Source organism: Ornithorhynchus anatinus, chromosome 6, assembly GCF_004115215.2.
Source record: "Ornithorhynchus anatinus isolate Pmale09 chromosome 6, mOrnAna1.pri.v4, whole genome shotgun sequence".
Lineage (NCBI taxonomy): Eukaryota > Metazoa > Chordata > Mammalia > Monotremata > Ornithorhynchidae > Ornithorhynchus > Ornithorhynchus anatinus.
Genome location: NC_041733.1, coordinates 13344900 through 13362842, shown reverse-complemented (window position 1 = coordinate 13362842; position 17943 = coordinate 13344900). Strand labels below are relative to the sequence as shown.

At 45.2% G+C, this 17943-nt stretch overlaps 1 protein-coding gene and 1 long non-coding RNA gene across 6 annotated transcripts in view; one reads left to right on the top strand and one right to left on the bottom strand.

Annotated features, from left to right (window-relative positions):
- Positions 1–1928: 1928 nt before the first annotated feature.
- The window catches only part of LOC114812888, a 20373-nt gene continuing 4358 nt past the window's right edge, over positions 1929–17943 (top strand). Inside the window, exon 1 of the long non-coding RNA XR_003760510.2 lies at positions 1929–2280. This is a non-coding gene — a long non-coding RNA (uncharacterized LOC114812888). The remainder of the gene's footprint in view (positions 2281–17943) is intronic.
- The window catches only part of LOC103171242 (HEPACAM family member 2-like), a 22674-nt gene continuing 15610 nt past the window's right edge, over positions 10880–17943 (bottom strand). For all 5 annotated transcript variants that reach the window (XM_039912458.1, XM_029067660.2, XM_039912459.1 and 2 more), the window contains 2 exons: positions 12967–13028; positions 10880–11066 (listed from right to left, as the gene is read on the bottom strand). In XM_039912458.1, the coding sequence (XP_039768392.1) occupies positions 11037–11066; positions 12967–13028 (92 nt within the window). In that variant the 3' untranslated portion in view covers positions 10880–11036. The remainder of the gene's footprint in view (positions 11067–12966; positions 13029–17943) is intronic.

Genomic DNA, 17943 nt, shown 5'->3' with positions numbered 1-17943 from the left:
AATATGGAAGGGAAAGTAGAAACAGAGGGTTTGATGGCACATTTACGTTAGAAAATCTCACCCTTCCTTGCCTGCTTCCCTCATCATGCAATTTTATAATCCCATGATTTAGTGGTAGATATGTCTCTGTAGTACCCTTGAGGGTTGAATCACCTAAATGCAGTGATTGTTTCTGAACTTCTCACAACTTCTGATTCATCTGTGCCCAGCATTATGCTTGCTCCAGAAATAGTTCACTCACAATATTGTCTTCAAAAGAATATGCTTCTAGTGGGTAGAGAACAGGTCTCATACTTCTTTTGTTCCTTTCCAAATACTACTACGACTGCTACTCCTGGCTTCGGAGTCAGGGGTCATGGGTTCGACTCCCGGCTCTGCCACTTGTCAGCTGTGTGACCGTGGGCAAGTCACTTAACTTCTCTGTGTCTCAGTTCCCTCATCTGTAAAATGGGGATTATCTGTGAGCCTCACGTGGGACAACCTGATTACCCTGTATCTACCCCAGCGCTTAGAACAGTGCTCTGCACATAGTAAGCACTTAACAAATACCAACATTATTATTATTATTATTATTATTAATAAATAGCATTTGTTAAGTGCTTCATATGTGCCAAGCACTGAACTAAGCTCTGGGACAGATACGACGTAATCAGATCAGACACAATACTGTTGATGATGATGGTGATTCGTTTGAGAGGGAGGGAAGGAGAGAATGACTGCATTATTTGAAGGGGAGGTTGGCATTTTCACCAGGCCGATCTAATGCCCTTTGAGAAAAGAGGAGAGACGCCACGTGTTTCTTAATGGCACAAAGCAATCAATCGATCATATTTATTGAGCGCTTAATGTGTGCAGAGCACTGTACTAAGTGCTTGGGAAAGTACACAATAGAACAATATAACAGACATTTCCTGCACACAAGGAGTTTACAGCAGCTTTGTTTTATAGAAATCGTGTCCCCTCCAGGAAGTCTTCCAGGACTAAGATCTCAGCCTCCCCTCCAAGCACATAGTTAGCCCCCCACAACTCCACCTCCACAACACATAGCCTTACACTTGGTTGCTTCTCTAATCTGTGTTTTATTTTAGCATCTGCCTCCCCAATTACACTATAATTTACTCGAGTCCAGAGAATGGCCTAATGGATAGAGCAAGGCCTGGGAGTCAGAAGGACCCGGGTTCCAATTCCGCATCTGCCACTTTTCTGCTGTGAGATACTGAGCAAGTCACTTCACTCTGAAGCGACATGGCTTAGTGGAAAGAGCCCGGGCTTGGGAGTCAGAGGTCATGGGTTCTAATTCTGACTCTGCCACCTGTCAGCTGTGTGACTTTGGGGACATCACTTGACTTCTCTGTGCCTCAGTTACCCCATCTGTAAAAAGAGGTTGAAGACTTTGAGTCCCCCGTGGGACAACGTGATTACCTTCTATCTACCCCAGTGCTTAGAACAATACTTGGCACATAGTAAGCATTTAACAAATACCCTCATTATTACTACTGTTATTATTATTCTCTGTGCCTCAATTCCCTCATCTGTAAAATGGGAATGAAGACTATGAGCCCCATGTTTCCTGTGGAATGGGGAGGAAGCTAAGAAGGAGACCACCATCACCCTCCACCCTGCACCAGACTTCTAGCACCGCCACTGCACTGTGGCTTTAGGAGTCCCTTGTGGGTCAGGGGGCTACCAGACTCCCCTTCAGTAAAGAGGGACAGGAGTGCTATGGCAGGGCCATCTCTCCCTGACAACCCCGGGGAAAGTAACAAGGCCAATCCCTTCATAGGCAGTCCCCCTCTCTTCAGCCCCAAGCTAGAGGCTGCAAGAGACCACCTCTGCCTGATACAGTGATATGTGAATTCAAGAGTAGAGACACCTGCCTCCAAAGAAGTGATAATCTGTGAAAAGTGACACCTGGCGATCAACACCTTTTCCACCTGAGCTCTTGGTAATTTGCTTGCTGTAATACAGCTGGCTCCAAACCTCTCTCCACTGGCTGGTAACCAAGAGCTGCTGGCTGAGATCTCCTCAGGTCATTCTAGGAACAGGAAAGAGGAAGGACAAATGGAGAAGTGGAAAAGTGCTATGGAGCAAGATCTCAGTCCAGAGAAATAAGTGAACTCCTTTATGACCCACCAGAGACCCTCAGCTGATTCGTGGTTCCGAACTTTGCTTTTCTTCTTCAAGCAACTTACTCAAACCTGTTCAGAAGGGATCTCCCTGCTCTCTACAGCAACCGGAAAAAGCAAAGAAGATTTTACACATTACAACGAAAGACTTTCAGTCAGTGGTATTTATTATTTTGTTTGTTTTTATAGTAATTGTTAAGTGTTCACTATGTGCCGGGCACTATATTAAGCACTGGGGTAGAGATTGGACAATCCACGTTCCCACATGGAGCTCATAGTCTTAATCTCCATTTTACAGATGAGGTAACTGAGGCACAGAAAAGTTAAGCACCTTGTCTTAAATCAAACAGTAGAAAAGTGGCAGAGCTGGGATTAGGATCCAGGTTTTTTGATTCCCAGGTCTACGCTTTCCAATAATAATGATAATGTTGGTATTTGTTAAGCGCTTACTATGTGCAGAGCACTGTTCTAAGCACTGGGGTAGATACAGGGTAATTAGGTTGTCCCACATGAGGCTCACAGTCTTCATCCCCATTTTACAGATGAGGGAACTGAGACTCAGAGAAGTGAAGTGACTTGCCCACAGTCACACAGCTGACAAGTGGCAGAGCCGGGATTCGAACCGGTGAAGTCTGACTCCCAAGCCTGGGCTCGTTCCACTGAGCCATGCTGCCTCTCTCATTACTGAGTGCTTACTGTATGCAGAACACTGTACTGATAACACTGTACTAAGACGTTCTAAAATGTCTCTTTAGATGTTCCTGTGGGATCATCATCCCAAAGCATCTTTAGGCACCCCTGTGAATAGTGGGGAAGGAGAGTCATAGTTAGAGTTCTAATGGACCAAGTTTTATGGTTTGGACCTTAAAACATGGAAATGACAACAGCTGGATTAAAACAGCCCCTAATTTCCCCTGTGGCCCACCCACCATCATCAGTATTTGAATGCCTTCAATGTGAGAACTCTAAAATAAGAATTTGGGGACATAGAATAGGAATAAAAGACAAGGTCTCTAACCTTGAGAAGCTTACAGTGAAAAGGGCAGATGTGCAGACTCGAGTGGCCAGCATGTAATAGTATGTCATTCACTTCAATTGCATTTATTGAGTGCTTGCCGTGTGCAGAGCACTGTACTGTAATGTAACTGTTATATTGTACTCTCACAAATGCTTAGTGCAGTGCTTTGCACATAGCAAGTCCTAAATAAATATGACTGATATAACAGGAAAAGAGCAAGAACAGAAATACCAATTATTAAAAATGAAAGGAGGCAGGTAAGTCAAAATATAGAGATGCACGCATCTCATAATGACTCAGCTAGGCTCATTCCAGGGAGTTCTGAGGGAGAAAAAAAAGTCATGTGTCAATGGAATCGAGAAGACTAGAGTATGCTTTGATAAATTGAGAGCATACAAATAATTTGAGCAGTCTTGAAAATAATCTTAGAAAGAGTTTGTCACTCCACAATGTATTTTTTAACCATATCAATCCTCTCTCTGTCATCTGTTGGTCTGAGCAGTGAGGAGTCTGAAATCCAAAACTTCCTGTCATATTCAGCACTGTCCTTTTCTTTCATATTTTTGTTTCATTTTCCCTTACCAACCTCTCACCCCCTTAGTCCTAGATTGTGTCAGGGACCATATCTCTGTCTCATCCATGTACTTCTTTCCTAGCTCTTTGAACTTTCCAAATAGTTTGTGCTTAACAAATCTTATTATTACTACTCCCAAAGAGTAATTGTTGCATCTGTTAAGGACTTACTATGTTACTTTGTTACTTAACCACTGTGCTAAGCACTAGGGTAGATATAATACAATCAAATCAGACCCACTCTCTGACTCACAAGGGACTCAAAGATTAAAGGAGAGGTCAGAAAAGATATTTAATCATCATTTTACAGAGGAGAAAACTGAGGCCCAGAGAAGAAAAGTGGCTTGCCCAAGGTCACACAGCAACCAAGTAGAGCATCTGGGATTAGAACACAGGATCTCTGACTCCCATTCACGTGCTCTTTTCACTACGCTACTCTGTTTCTCAAATGAGTGCAGTGACTTGGTTTACCTAATAATAATAATTATGGTACTTTCAATAGTATTTATTGAGCGCTTACTATGTGCAGAGCACTGTACTAAGCGCTTGGAATGTACAAATCGGTAACAGAGACAGTCCCTGCCCTTTGACAAGCTTACAGTCTAATCGGGGGAGACGGACAGACAAGAACAATAGCAATAAATAGAATCAAGGGGATGAACATCTCATTAAAACAATAGCACTTATGTGCCAAGCACTGTTCTAAGCACTTGGGAAGATACAAGGTGATCAAGTTGTCCCACGTGGGGCTCACAGTCTTAATCCCCATTTTACAGATGAGGTAACAAGCATAGAGAAGTTGTGACTGGCCCGAAATCACCCAGCTGATTAGAACCCACGACCTGCCCGCTCTTCCGCCAGCCAAAACTTCTTTTCCTCCCTCATCGACACCCATGCTCGTCACCCCCGCCAACTGTTCCGGACCTTTAACTCTCTCCTTAGGCCCCCTGTTCCTCCTCCTCCTCCCCCATCCCTCACCCCCAGTGATCTGGCCACCAAGTTCATCACAAAAATGAACACAATCAGGTTGGAGCTCCCCAGAGTCACGCCTCCCCCCCTCCCCCAAACCTCTCCCCTACTTTCCCATCCTTCCCTGCAGTATCCTCAGAGGAGATCTCCTCCCTCCTCGCAAGTGCCAGCCCCTCCACCTGTGCCTTGGATCCCAATCCCGTTCACCTTATAAAAAACATGGCCCCTGCCCTCCTCTCCTCCTTAACTTCTATCTTTAACCACTCACTCTCCAATGGCTCCTTCCCCGCTGCCTTCAAACATGCCCACGTCTCCCCCATCCGGAAAAAGCCCTCTCTCGACCCCACTGCCCCTTCCAGTTATCGCCCTATCTCCCTACTACCCTTCCTTTCCAAAATCCTAGAACGAGTCGTCTACAATCGATGCCTAGAATTCCTTAACTCCCATTCTCTCCTAGACCCCCTCCGATCTGGCTTCCGTCCCCTCCGCTCTACCGAGACTGCTCTCTCTAAGGTCACCCGTGACCTCCTTCTTGCCAAATCCAATGGCTCCTCGACCTCTTAGCTGCCTTTGACACTGTCGACCATGCCCTTCTCCTCCACACCTTATCTCACTTTGGCTTCACGGACTCCGTCCTCTCCCGGTTCTCCTCTTACCTCTCTGGCCGGTCATTCTTGGTCTCCTTCGCGGGCTCCTCCTCCCCCTCCCATCCTCTAACTGTTGGGGTTCCTCAAGGGTCAGTTCTCGGCCCTCTTCTGTTCTCCATCTACACTCACTCCCTCAGCGAACTCATCCGCTCTCACGGCTTCAAGTATCATCTCTATGCAGATGACACACAGATCTACATCTCCGCCCCTGTCCTCTCCCCCTCCCTTCAGGCTCGTATCTCCTCCTGCCTCCAAGACGTCTCTACCTGGATGTCTGCCCGCCACCTAAACTCAACATGAGCGAGACTGAGCTCCTCATCTTCCCTCCCAGGCCCTGTCCTCTCCCTGACTTCCCTATCACCGTGGATGGCACGACCATCCTTCCCGTCTCTCGGGCCCGCGACCTCGGTGTCATCCTTGACTCGTCTCTCTCGTTCACCCCACGCGTCCTATCCTCTACTGAGACCTGCCGGTTTCACCTTTACAATATCGCCAAGATCCGCCCTTTCCTCTCCACCCAGACGGCTACCTTACTGCTACGGGCTCTGGTTATATCCCGGCTAGACTACCGTGTCGGCCTTCTCTCTGATCTCCCTTCCTCCTCTCTCGCCCCGCTCCGGTCTATTCTTCACTCCGCTGCCTGGCTCATCTTCCTGCAGAAACGATCTGGGCATGTCACTCCCCTTCTTAAACAACTCCAGTGGTTGCCTATCGACCTCCGCTCCAAACAAAAACTCCTCACTCTAGGCTTCGAGGCTCTCCATCACCTTGCCCCTTCCTACCTCTCCTCCCTTCTCTCTTTCTACCGCCCACCCCGCACGCTCCGCTCCTCCGCCGCCCACCTCCTCACCGTCCCACGTTCTGGCCTATCCCGCCGTCGACCCCTGGGCCACGTCCTCCCGCGGTCCCGGAACGCCCTCCCTCCTCACCTCCGCCAAACTCATTGTTTTCCCCTCTTCAAAACCCTACTTAAAGCTCACCTCCTCCAAGAGGCCTTCCCAGACTGCGCTCCCCCTTTTCCCTCTGCTCCTTCTACCCCCCTTCACCTCTCTGCAGCTAAACCCTCTTCTCCCCCCTCTCCCTCTGCTCCTCCCCCTCTCCCTTCCCCTCCCCTCAGCACTGTACTCGTCCAATCAACTGTATATATCTTCATTACCCTATTTATTTTATTAATGAGATGTACATCACCCTGATCCTATTTATTTGCTATTGTTTTAATGAGATGTTCTTCCCCTTGATTGTATTTATTTCCATTGTTCTTGTCTGTCCGTCTCCCCCGATTAGACCGTGTGCCTGTCAAAGGGAAGGGACTGTCTCTGTTACCGATTTGTACATTCCAAGCGCTTAGTACAGTGCTCTGCACATAGTAAGCTCAATAAATACTATTGAATGAATGAATGAACAACCTCTGACTCCCAAGCCCGTGTTCTTTCCACTGAACCATACTGCTTCTCCAAAGTACAGGTTAATCAGGTTGACACAGTCCCTGTCCTGCATGGGGCTCACAGTCTTAATCCCCATTTTGCAGATGAGGTACCTGAGGCCCAGAGAAGTTAAGTGACTCGCCCAAAGTTACACTGTAGTCGTGTGGTGGAGCTAAGCTTAGAACCCAAGTCCTTCTGACTTTGAGGCCCATGCTCTGTTCACTAAGCCAAACAGCTTCTCATCCAGGATGAGGATTAATAATAATAATAATAATAATTGTGATATTTGTTAAGCATTTACTACGTGCCAGGCACTGTTCTAAGAGCTGGGATGGTTATAAGCAAATCAAGTTGGGTACAGTCCCTAGCCCTAGGTGGGCTCACAGTCTCAATCTCCATTTTACACATGAGGTAACTGAGGCACAGAGAAGTTAAGTGACTTTCCCAAGGTCACACAGCAGACAAGTGGTAGAGTCAGGATAAGAACCCATAATCTTCTGACTCCCAGACCTGTGCTTTATCTACTACGAGATGTTCTTCCCCTTGTCGCTGTTTAGTGCCATTGTTCTTGTCTGTCCGTCTCCCCCGATTAGACCGTCCCCCGATTAGACCGATTAGACCGTAAGCCCGTCAAACGGCAGGGACCGTCTCTACCTGTTGCCGACTTGTTCATCCCAAGCGCTTAGTACAGTGCTCTGCACATAGTAAGCGCTCAATAAATACTATTGAATGAATGAATGAATACTACGCCATGCTGCTTCCCGGGCAAATGGCAACTTCCAGGGGTAAGATGGTCTACGATTATCGGTGCCGTTCCCAAACCTTATCTGCAGTCAGATTCACTTATTGGACAAATCTAGACCTGGCACCTTGGAATCCTATTTAATCCCAAGCAGTAGCACCTACAAGTCCCACAGCAGAATCTGGCCAAAGGAACTCACATTCAATAACCAAAAGTCTCAAGAACATGTTGGCATGAAAGATGGATCGATACAGCTTTGTGGAAAACAGCCAAAAAGCAACTGTAACTGGTGAAACCTGCTTATTATGCAACTTTGGACGGGGCTGTTTTTCTCTGGGCCAAATTCACAAGATACATATCTGTGCGGTTAAAGAGTAAATAGGGATAAATTGGCACTTCCAGACCCACCCCAAGGGTCAAGGAATAGTTTACATTTGGCTATGTAAGATAAAACGAAGATGCAGGCATCATTTGGCTTTGTTTATGATTCCTTTACCCCATGCAACCTTTCATTCATTCATTCAATAGTATTTATTGAGCTGTTACTATTTGCAGAGCACTGTACTAAGCGATTGGAATGTACAAATCGGTAACAGAGACAGTCCCTGCCCTTTGACAAGCTTACAGTCGGACAGACAAGAACAATTGCAATAAATAGAAAACCTCCCAATCCTGGTCTTAAATAATCTATTAAACATGTTCTTTGGAACTCAATAGATGCATTAATGTTAGGGGCAACTACAAGGATGTTTGCCTTTAGTGTTGGACACCCCCAGCTCCAGCTTTTTGTCCCTGGAAAAACAGGACTAATTCCCATTACCCTGGGTCTCGGAAACTCACTGTGGGCACGGAATGGGTCTACAAACTCTGTTGTATTGTACTCTCCCAAATGCTTAGTACAGTGCTCTGCACATAGTAAGCACTCAATAAATATGATTGATTGAAGGGGAATTCTAGGGTTGGTGAAAGGCAGTGACATGCAATTGAAGCCACTAAGGACTGGGGCTAGAAGCTGGGACAAAATGCAGGAGAAGTAGCTTGGCCTAGTGGATAGAGCACGAAGCTGGGAGTCAGAAGGACCTGGGTTCTAATCCTGGCTCCGCCACTTGTCTGCTGTGTGACCTTGGCAAATCATTTTACTTCTCTATGCCTCAGTTACCTCATCTGTAAAATGGGGATTAAGAATGTGAGCCCCACATGGGACGTGGACTGTGACCAAACTTGTATCTATCTCAGAGCTTAAGGCAGTGCCTGGCACATGGTAATCGCTTAAGAAATACCACTACAAAAAAGTGCTGGGGGAAAAAAGCAGTTGAGCCCCCTGGTCCCTGGGTCTCAGGGTCCTCAGGGTCCAGAGAAGCATTACTGGACTTTTGCTAAAATCTGGAGCCCAGAATTTGTTTTAGCCAATTTTAGCCAAGAGTGAAAGTCATGAAAACAAATCTGTGTTAGCTCTATTGTTTTTTTTCCTTTCTGTTTGAACGATCTTTGCCCTTCCTCATGAATTTCCTGCAAGGAGTCATCAGCGGGCTATTGTCCTTTTACTCACAGCACATGGAAGTAAGATTAGGGCTTTAAATTAGAATTGCTCTTCCTAAAGAATTGCAGTCTGTTTGCTACGTTGGCAATCTTTTTTTCATTCTCCCAGACCCATAAAGCCAGAGTTTGCATTGCAATCATTTCTTGGACAAAGAGCTTAATAATGATGATAGTAGTAACTGTGGTATTTGTTAAGCACTTACTATGTGCTAAACGTTGTACTCGGCCCTGGGGTAGATTTAACTCAAGTCCCTTTTGGAGCTCACAGTGTAAGTAGGAGGGAGAACAGGTATTGAATCTCCATTTTGAAGGGGAGGGAACTGAGGCACAGAGAAGTTAAGTGAGTTGTCCAAGGTCCCACAGCAGGTAAGTGGAGAAGCAGGAATTAGAACCCAGGTCCTCTGACTCCCAGGGCCATGCTCTATCCAGTAGGCCATGCTGCTTGCATCCACATTCCTCAAACACCTCGGCAGCTTCATCCAGAATAGAGGAAATCAAATTCAGTCCAGCTGGGAAGACAAGTATACCCTAATGAATTTCCTGTAATTGTTTTCAGGAGTTTTTGGAAAACTTACAAGATATTTGTTTAGCATAAGAGAACAATGAGTTTGGTTGAGTGTTTAAGCCCAGTAAAAAGAAAACAAGTGTCTCAACCTAATTTCCAACACACTTGTCCCTTCCAATCCTGTATTTCGACCGCAATAGGATTTAAGCATCAATAAATAATAGTGATAATTGTGGTATTTGTTAAGGGCTTACTATGTGCCAGGCACTGTTCTAAGCGCTGGGATGGATTCAAGCAAATCAGGTTGGACACCATTCAATTAGGTATTTTTGCACAGGATTTGCCAGTTGCTCCGCCAGCTTTGATAACTTACTACAGCAGGTCTAGACCAATCCTGCATTTCCTACCAGTCCCAAGTTCATGGGACCAGGTCAAGCTGGCTAAATGCCAGGGAAGGATTTGGCAGGACCAGATCTGAGTTCCCTGCAAAGAGGCAACCACCCCTGGTCATAGACTACTAATAATGATGGTATTTGTTAAGCACTTGCTATGTGCCAAGCACTGTTCTAAGTGCTGGGGTAATAATAATGATGGCATTTAAGTGCTTACTAAGTGCCAAGCACTGTTCTAAGCACTGGGGTAGATAGAAGGTAATCAGGTTGTCCCACAAGGGGCTCACAGTCTTAATCCCCATTTTACAGATGAGGTAACTGAGGCACAGAGAAGTTAAGTGGCTTGCCCAAGGTCACTCAGCGGACATGTGGCAGAGCTGGGGTTAGAACCCATGTCCTCTGACTCCCAAGCCTGGGTTCTTTCCACTAAGCCACGCTGCTTCTATCACTTGGGCTCAGAGTCTCTTCTGGTAGTAGTAGTGATGGTTATTTATTGAGCTCTTCCCGGATGCAGTGCACTGTACTAGGTGCTTGGGAAAATATGACAAAAGCACACATGGTCCCTGCCGTCAAGATGCTTACACATTACTGGGTCTGACTCAAACCCATGCTAGGACAAAATACCACTGATGAGGTCAGGCTGAGTTGAATCAGACCTGTGATTTCTAACCCTTTATAAATACCAAAAAACCCCCAATATGATAACCCATGCCAGCCTCTACCCCCCTCTCCCCCCCCCAAGCTCCAGTTCTGCTTCTGCTGGGACAATCAGGTTCTCCGCTTCCTCCCTTTATTTCCCATCCTGAAGTATTTACCTCGGAAGAGCTTTCCGAGATGCAATTGTACCTTGTGTATTTCCTATAATGAATCCTTCTTCCAGGGAGGGAAAGGTCCTCTTAGTAAGGTGGGGTGGAGAAAAAGTACACACAGTAAGCAGACGGCAGTCTAAGTCCTGTCTGAAGTTTATTGTGAATAATTGAATGGATAATTAGAAAAGAATGGCTGATAACATTCCTCCAAACTGTCTGCCAATCATCTGATCCTCGTGGCACAGTAGTAAGTGGCCTCAGGTAGTGACAGGTGAAAAGATCCTTGGCATCCTCAAGAAACTTCTTCAGCGGTACCCTGAGCCTGATGAAAGGAAAAGTAGAACTTGATGATCGATCAATCATTCGTACTGATTGAGCACTTACTGTGCACAGAGCACTTTACTAAGCATTTGGGAGAAGAACAGAGCTGGTAGACATACTCCCTGCCTACAAAGAGCTTACTGTCTAGAGGGGGAGACAGACATTAATATAAAAATAAATAAATTACGGATATGCATGTAAATTCCATGGGGCTGAGGGAGGGATGAATAAAAGGTGCAAATCCAAGTGCAAAAGTGATGCAGAAGGAGTGGGAGAGAAGGAAATGAGGGCTTAGTCTGGGAAGGACTTTGAAGGTGGGGATAGACTGTCAAATGTGAGGGGAGGGAGATTAAGACGTGAGCCCCATGTGGGACAACCTGATTACCTTGTATCTCCCCCAGCACTCAGAACAGTGCTTGGCACATAGTAAGCACTTAACAAATACTATCATCATCATTATTACAAATATCATCATTAGAGAAGCAGCGTGGCTCAGTGGAAAGAGTCCGGGCTTGGGAGTCAGAGGTCGTGGGTCCTAATCCTGGCTCTGCCACTTGCCAGTTGTGTGACTTTGGGCAAGTCACTTAACTTCTCTGTGCCTCAGTTACCTCATCTGTAAAATGAGGATTAAAGCTGTGAGCCCCATGTGGGACAACCTGATCACCTTGTATCCCCCCAACGCTTAGAACAGTGCTTTGCACATAATAAGTGCTTAACAAATACCACCATTATTATTCTTATTTGTGCCAATAATCAGATTGACACAGCCCTATCCCACATAAGGCTCACAGTCTAAGGGGGAGAGTGAACAGGAGGTTAATCCCCATTTTACAGGTGAGGAAACTGAGTTCCAGAGAAGTTAAATGACTTGCCTGGAGTCACCTAGCAAACAAGTTGCAGATTTGGGATTAGATCCCAGGTTTGGATTGTTTGGTTTTGGTTTTTGTTTGTTTTTGTTTTGATAGCATTTGTTAAGTGCTTACCTTGTGCCAGGCACTGAACTACGCACTGTACACTGGGGTAGATAAAAGGTAATTGGATTGGACACAGTCCCTCCTATAAGGGACTCAGTGTTCATCCTCTTTTTACAGATGAGGTAAGTGAGGCCCAGAGAAGGGAAGCGACTTGTTCAAGGTCACACAGCAGGCAAGTGGCACACGAGGATTAGAACCCGGTCCTTCTGCCTCCCAGGCCTGTACTTTATCCATAAGGCCATGCTGCTGCTGGTGCTGGCTTCACTCCTTGCTCTCTTCTGGCAGGACATGGGCCCACCCAGCCTAGAGGCTAATTGATCTCTGTCATCACTGGGTGGCAGAGTAAGATGGAGCTGCACTGGCCCTTGCCCTGACGCCTGGGCAAGAAGCAGCAATGCGCAGAACCAGTCAAGCCAGGCAGTCTAGGGGCCTGCCCACCCTCCATGGGCACCTAGGCTTTGCTAAGCATCAGATGCCCTGTTGGGAGGCAGCATGTGGGCTGAACGCCAGGCAGAGAAACACGGAGGTAGGAAGCCAATGGAAGCACTGCGTGCCACAGCCCTGAAAACAGATCCAATGGGCACTGGAGAAGAAGTTTCAGATCCAACACTCACCAGGTCCAGAGCAGCTGTGCTAGGGAGGCAGTGCACGAGGAAGGTAAACATGTGACAATGACACGGTATAGTCTGGTTTATTGGAAAGAGCACACGCCTGGGAATCAAGAGACCAAATCTTGGCTCTGCCACTTGTCCGTTGTGTGTCCTTGGGTAAATCACTTCACTTTCCTGTGCCTCAATTACCTCTTCTGTTACCCTACTTTACTGCTATGGTATGGACTAAGCAGAACAGTGTGAAAGGAGAGCTGGGTTTCCTAAGATTCTTCTCCATCAAACTTTCTCAGATGAATCTAGAAGCATCATGGCATACCTGCTCCAACATTATCTCATTCTGTGGTATGTCTCCTGGGTGGCTGTTTTTCTTCCAGTGACCTGCAACACCAATGACAAAATCAATTAATCAGACAGTGGTATTTATGGAGAGTTTGCTGTGTGCAGAACCTTGTACTAAGCACTTGGGAAGAGTAGGATGGAGTTGGTAGGTATAACCCCTGACCTCAAGGATTTTACAGTCTAGTAGGGGTGACAGATATTAAAATAAATTACAGGCAGGAAAAGCAGTAGAGTAGAAGTCAGTCAGTTGTATTTACTGAGTGCTTAATTGTGTTCAGCATTAGGAGAATACAGTATAACAATAAGCAGACACATTCTCTGCCCACAATGAGCTTACTGTCTAGAAGACAGACATTAATGTAAATAGGTTACAGATATGTACATAACTGTTGTGGGACAGGGAGGGGGGATGAATAAAGGGAGCAAGTCAGGTGACACAGAAGGATTGGGAAAAGAGGAAAGCAGGGCTTAGTCAGGAAAGGCCTCTTGGAGGAGATATGCCTTCAATAGGGCTTTGAAGCCCGGGAGAATAATTGTCTGTTGAAAAGGATAGCTACATAAATGCTGCGGGGGTGGAGTGAGTAAGTGCTGAGGAGGTGGATTTAAGTGTCCCGATGACACAGAAGGGAGGGAGAATAGGATGGGAGATGAGAGGTTAGTCAGGGGAGGCTTCCTGGAGGAGAGCTAATTTTAGCAGGACTTTGAAGATGGAGAGAGTGGTGGTCTGTCAGATACAGAGGGAGAGGAAGTTCCAAGCTGGAGCAATGGGTCGATGGTGGAAGAGACGAGAGCAATAAACGGGTAATAGGTTGGTTGGTGTTAGGGAAGTGGAGTGTGTGTATTGCAGTGGGAGAGGAGTTCTGGCCCTATGAACCATCAACCTAATGGCAAGTTGACAAAATTTCACAGAATCCACCTGGGCCTTAATGTACACTTCATCTGAGGAGAATCTGAACCTGGTTCTTTGTCACTGCTCAGAACAGAGGGACTCAAAAGCCTTAGGAGGAGCAGGTTTAAACCAAGCCTTCTTTTCTCAGATCAGATGACCTTGTATGTTCCTCTTGATTGGCTTTGAAAGTGACCCGACTAACATCTGTGGTTTCATTTCAGCGCTGTTCCCCTCCTTCTATTGACCATATCTGGAATGTCCAGAGGTGGTGGCCCTGAGGCTTCCTTGGTCCCGAAGGGTAGAAAGGTCACCCAGAAGTAGCGGGGTCTAGAGGATAGAGTTCAGGCCTGAGAGTCAGATGTAGGTTCTTATTCCACCTCTGTCACTTGTCTGCTATGGGACCTTGGGTAAATCACTTCATTTTTCTTTGCCTCAGTTACCTCATCTGTAAAAAGGGGATTAACTATACACCCCATGTGGGACATGGACTATGTCCAACCTGACTAGCTTGTGTCAACCCTAGTGCGTAGTACAGTGTCATGCACAAAATAAGTGCATAACAAATGCCATTTTTTAAAAAAGCTACAACTATGCTGCTGAAGGCCTCACAATTGGGACTAGTGGTTCATGGCTTCAAAATTTATAGTAATAATTGTTGTATTTGCTAAGTGCTTACTATACACCAGACATTGCTAAGCACTGAGGTAGACCAATACACTAAGATTGAACACAATACCTATCCCAAAAGGGGCTCACAATCTCAGATGGAAAGACAATAGTTATTTAATCCCCATTTTACCGATGAGAAAAATGAGGCACAGAGAGGGTAAGTGCCTTGTCCTGGGTCGAACAGTAGGCAAACAGTAGAGCAAGGAATAGAACCTGGGCTCATCGCTCCCAGGCCTGTGTTCTTTCCACCAGGGCTACACAGCACATTCCTTTGAAAAATTTTTGCTGGTAAATTTCTTTCCAGAAATATACTCATACAGATTGGATAGACAATGAGAATTTGTTTCTTTTGGAAGACAAACTTCGTATTCTTGCAATTGAGTAATTACCACACCAAATCTACCTTAACAAGAAAAGATCTCCTGTTTGATCCAATTCAGCAATTTAATCAGGGAACCACCGGATTAAGTAGCTATTGTTGTTGACAACCTCACCTATGACCCTTAAACTTCTCAGACACCACCAAGCCCCTACATCTGCCTATTTTTTCTTATCAATATTTCACCCAGGTAGCCTCTTCCTCTCCTGAGGCAATTCTCATACTGGACCTTTTTTTCAAATTAAATCTACCCCAGCATTCAGAACAGTGCTTGACACAGAGTAAGCACTTTCATATAGTATTATTAATAATACTCCTACTACTAATTATTATTATTTTTCTGCCAATCTCCCATCTAATATTACCAGAGTAAAGGTCAAACGAGAACTAGTATAAATCCCTAGGACAAGGAAAATGAGTTTTCATTTGAGATCAGGTGGCCAAAATATGCACTTTGAAGATCTCTGTTTTGCATGGTAGTTGGAGTCAGAGGCTTGAAGGAAAGAGATAAGCCATGGGAACAAAAGTGACATATAACTTACACCATCCAAACAACGCCATGCTTAAAATGAGAGGAACAAAAATGGCAGGAACAATGCTAGGAGCCAAATCAGTAGAAGGTCTACAGCCTCGCTCTGTTAGGAAACATTTCAGAAATGGAGAAGAAATATTGATTTTCTGCTTCTAAATCCACGTGGAATCTACTGACTCAGGAACAAAGGCTTCTTGCCATATGCCTTCTTGGAGACATTAGGCTTGACACTTCTTGTTTTTGAAATTACTTCGACCAAAATATGGTCATTGAGCAATTTGTTTCCCCATAAATCTTTCAACATCCCAAGGATGATAGTTATCTTTAAGTATTATCTACCTTGTTCTTGTGAGACCAAAAGAAAAGCTATGTTGGTTTCTCTTCTAATCTAATCCTTCTTGGCCTTTTAGTCCTAGAGATCCGAGTTCTTCTAGGCCTGGTTTCAAAACATGGTTCTATTCTGGGTCTCTTCCCATCTCTCTGGCAGCTCCTGTTTGGTCCCCTCCTCTCCAGATTTGCACTTCTTCCCATTTTCAGGATCCTGGCATTTGGATGCTTTGCTACTTGTCAAATTTATTATGTCAAAAACTTACCTCATTTTTCTTCCTAACCCTGCCCCTCCTAACTTTCCCATCTCCGGCAGTAGCACATTTTCTTCTCTATTTCCCTATATATAGCTCTGGAATTCTCTTTGTTTCTTTGCCCTCCCAGATCGTAAAACCCTGCTACCATGCTAATCCAAGCATTTATCCTGTCCTGCCTTGATTACTTTATCAGCCTCCTTGCTGACCTCTCTGTTTCCCATCTCTTCCCCACACCAGTGCATACTTCACTTTGCTGTCCAGATCATTTTTCTACAAACACATTCAGGCCATGTCTCCCTACTCCTCAAGAACCTCCAGTGGTTGCCCATCCACTTCCTCATCAAACAGAAACTCCTCACCATTAGCTTTAAAGCACTCAGTCACTTTGCCCCTTCCTAGCTGACCTTACTACTCTACTACTCCAACCCAGCCCACACACTTCACTCCTCTAATGCCATCGTATTCATTGTACCTCAATTTTGTCTATCTCGCCACTGACGCCTCGCCCATATCCTGCTCCTGGCCTGCAACACCCTCCCTCTTCATACCTGACAATTACTCTCTCCCTTCAAAGCCTTATTGAAGACACATTTTCTCCAAGAGACCTTCCCTGACCAAACCGTTTTCTTATTTTTCTTCCACTCCCTTCTGGATCACTCAGACTTGCTCTCTTTATTCATCTCCCCTCCCAGTCCCACAGCACTCATGCACATATCCATTATTTATTTTAATGTCTGTATCCCCCTCTATACTGTAAACTCTCTGGGGACAGGGAATGTGCCTGTCATACTGTTCTCTCCCAAGTGCTTAGTACAGTGTTCTGTACACTGTAAGTGCTCAATAAATATGATTGCTTGATTGACCCAAACCCAAATCTGCCTCTATTTTCTTATTATTTCACCCAGCAAGGCTCCTCCTCTTCTGAAGCGGTACACTTTCTAGGAATTTTTTTAAAATTGGTATTTGTTAAGCACTTACTATGTGCCAGACCCTGTACTAAGCACTGTGTACTAAGCTCTGGTACTAAGCCTTTAATATACTGTGTTTTCTTGTGGGGCTCCCTGCCTCTAGACTTTCTACACTTCACTACATCTTGCACACAAAAGCAGAAGAGAAACAGCATGGCCTAGTGGATAGAACATGGGTCTGGGAGTCAGCAGGACCTGGGTTCTAATCCTGGAGCATCACTTGCCTGCTGTGTGACCTTAGGCAAGTCACTTCACTTCTCTGTGCCTCAGTTAACTCATCTGTAAAATGGGGATTAAGAATGTGAGCCCCATTTAGGACAGGAATCGTGTCCAATCCAGTTACCTTGCATCTACCTGGTAATGCTTAACAATTACCACAATCGCCATTATCATTATCATATTATTATTATTATAAATATCATCATCAAAAGCCATCTTTCTTAAATTTTGCCCTTATCTTCAAAGCCCTATTAAGATCACGTCTCCTCCAAGAAGGTTCCTCTTGCTAACCACTCATTTTTAAAAATCTCCCTCCCTTCTGCTTCACCTGTGCATTTTGGTCTGTACTTCCTAAGCACTTTGATTCTCACCTCCACAGCCCTCATCTCTACAGCTGCTTATTCAATCATATTTACTGAGCGCTTACTGTATGCAAAGCAGTGTACTGAGTGCTTGCTTACCCTATCTCTAATTTATTTTAATGTCTGTTTCCCCCAATAGAATGTAAACTCCTTGAGAGAAGGGATTGCTTCCATCAATTCTAATGACTTGTATTCTCCCAGGTGCCTTGTATAGTGCTCTACACACAGAAAGCTTTCAATAAATATCACTGATAGTTTGATTATGGCATGCCCTTCCGCAAAAGCCCATCACCCCATTGATTTTTCATCATCCCTTTTATCAATTAAGCCCTTAATCAAAATTCTTCCTAAT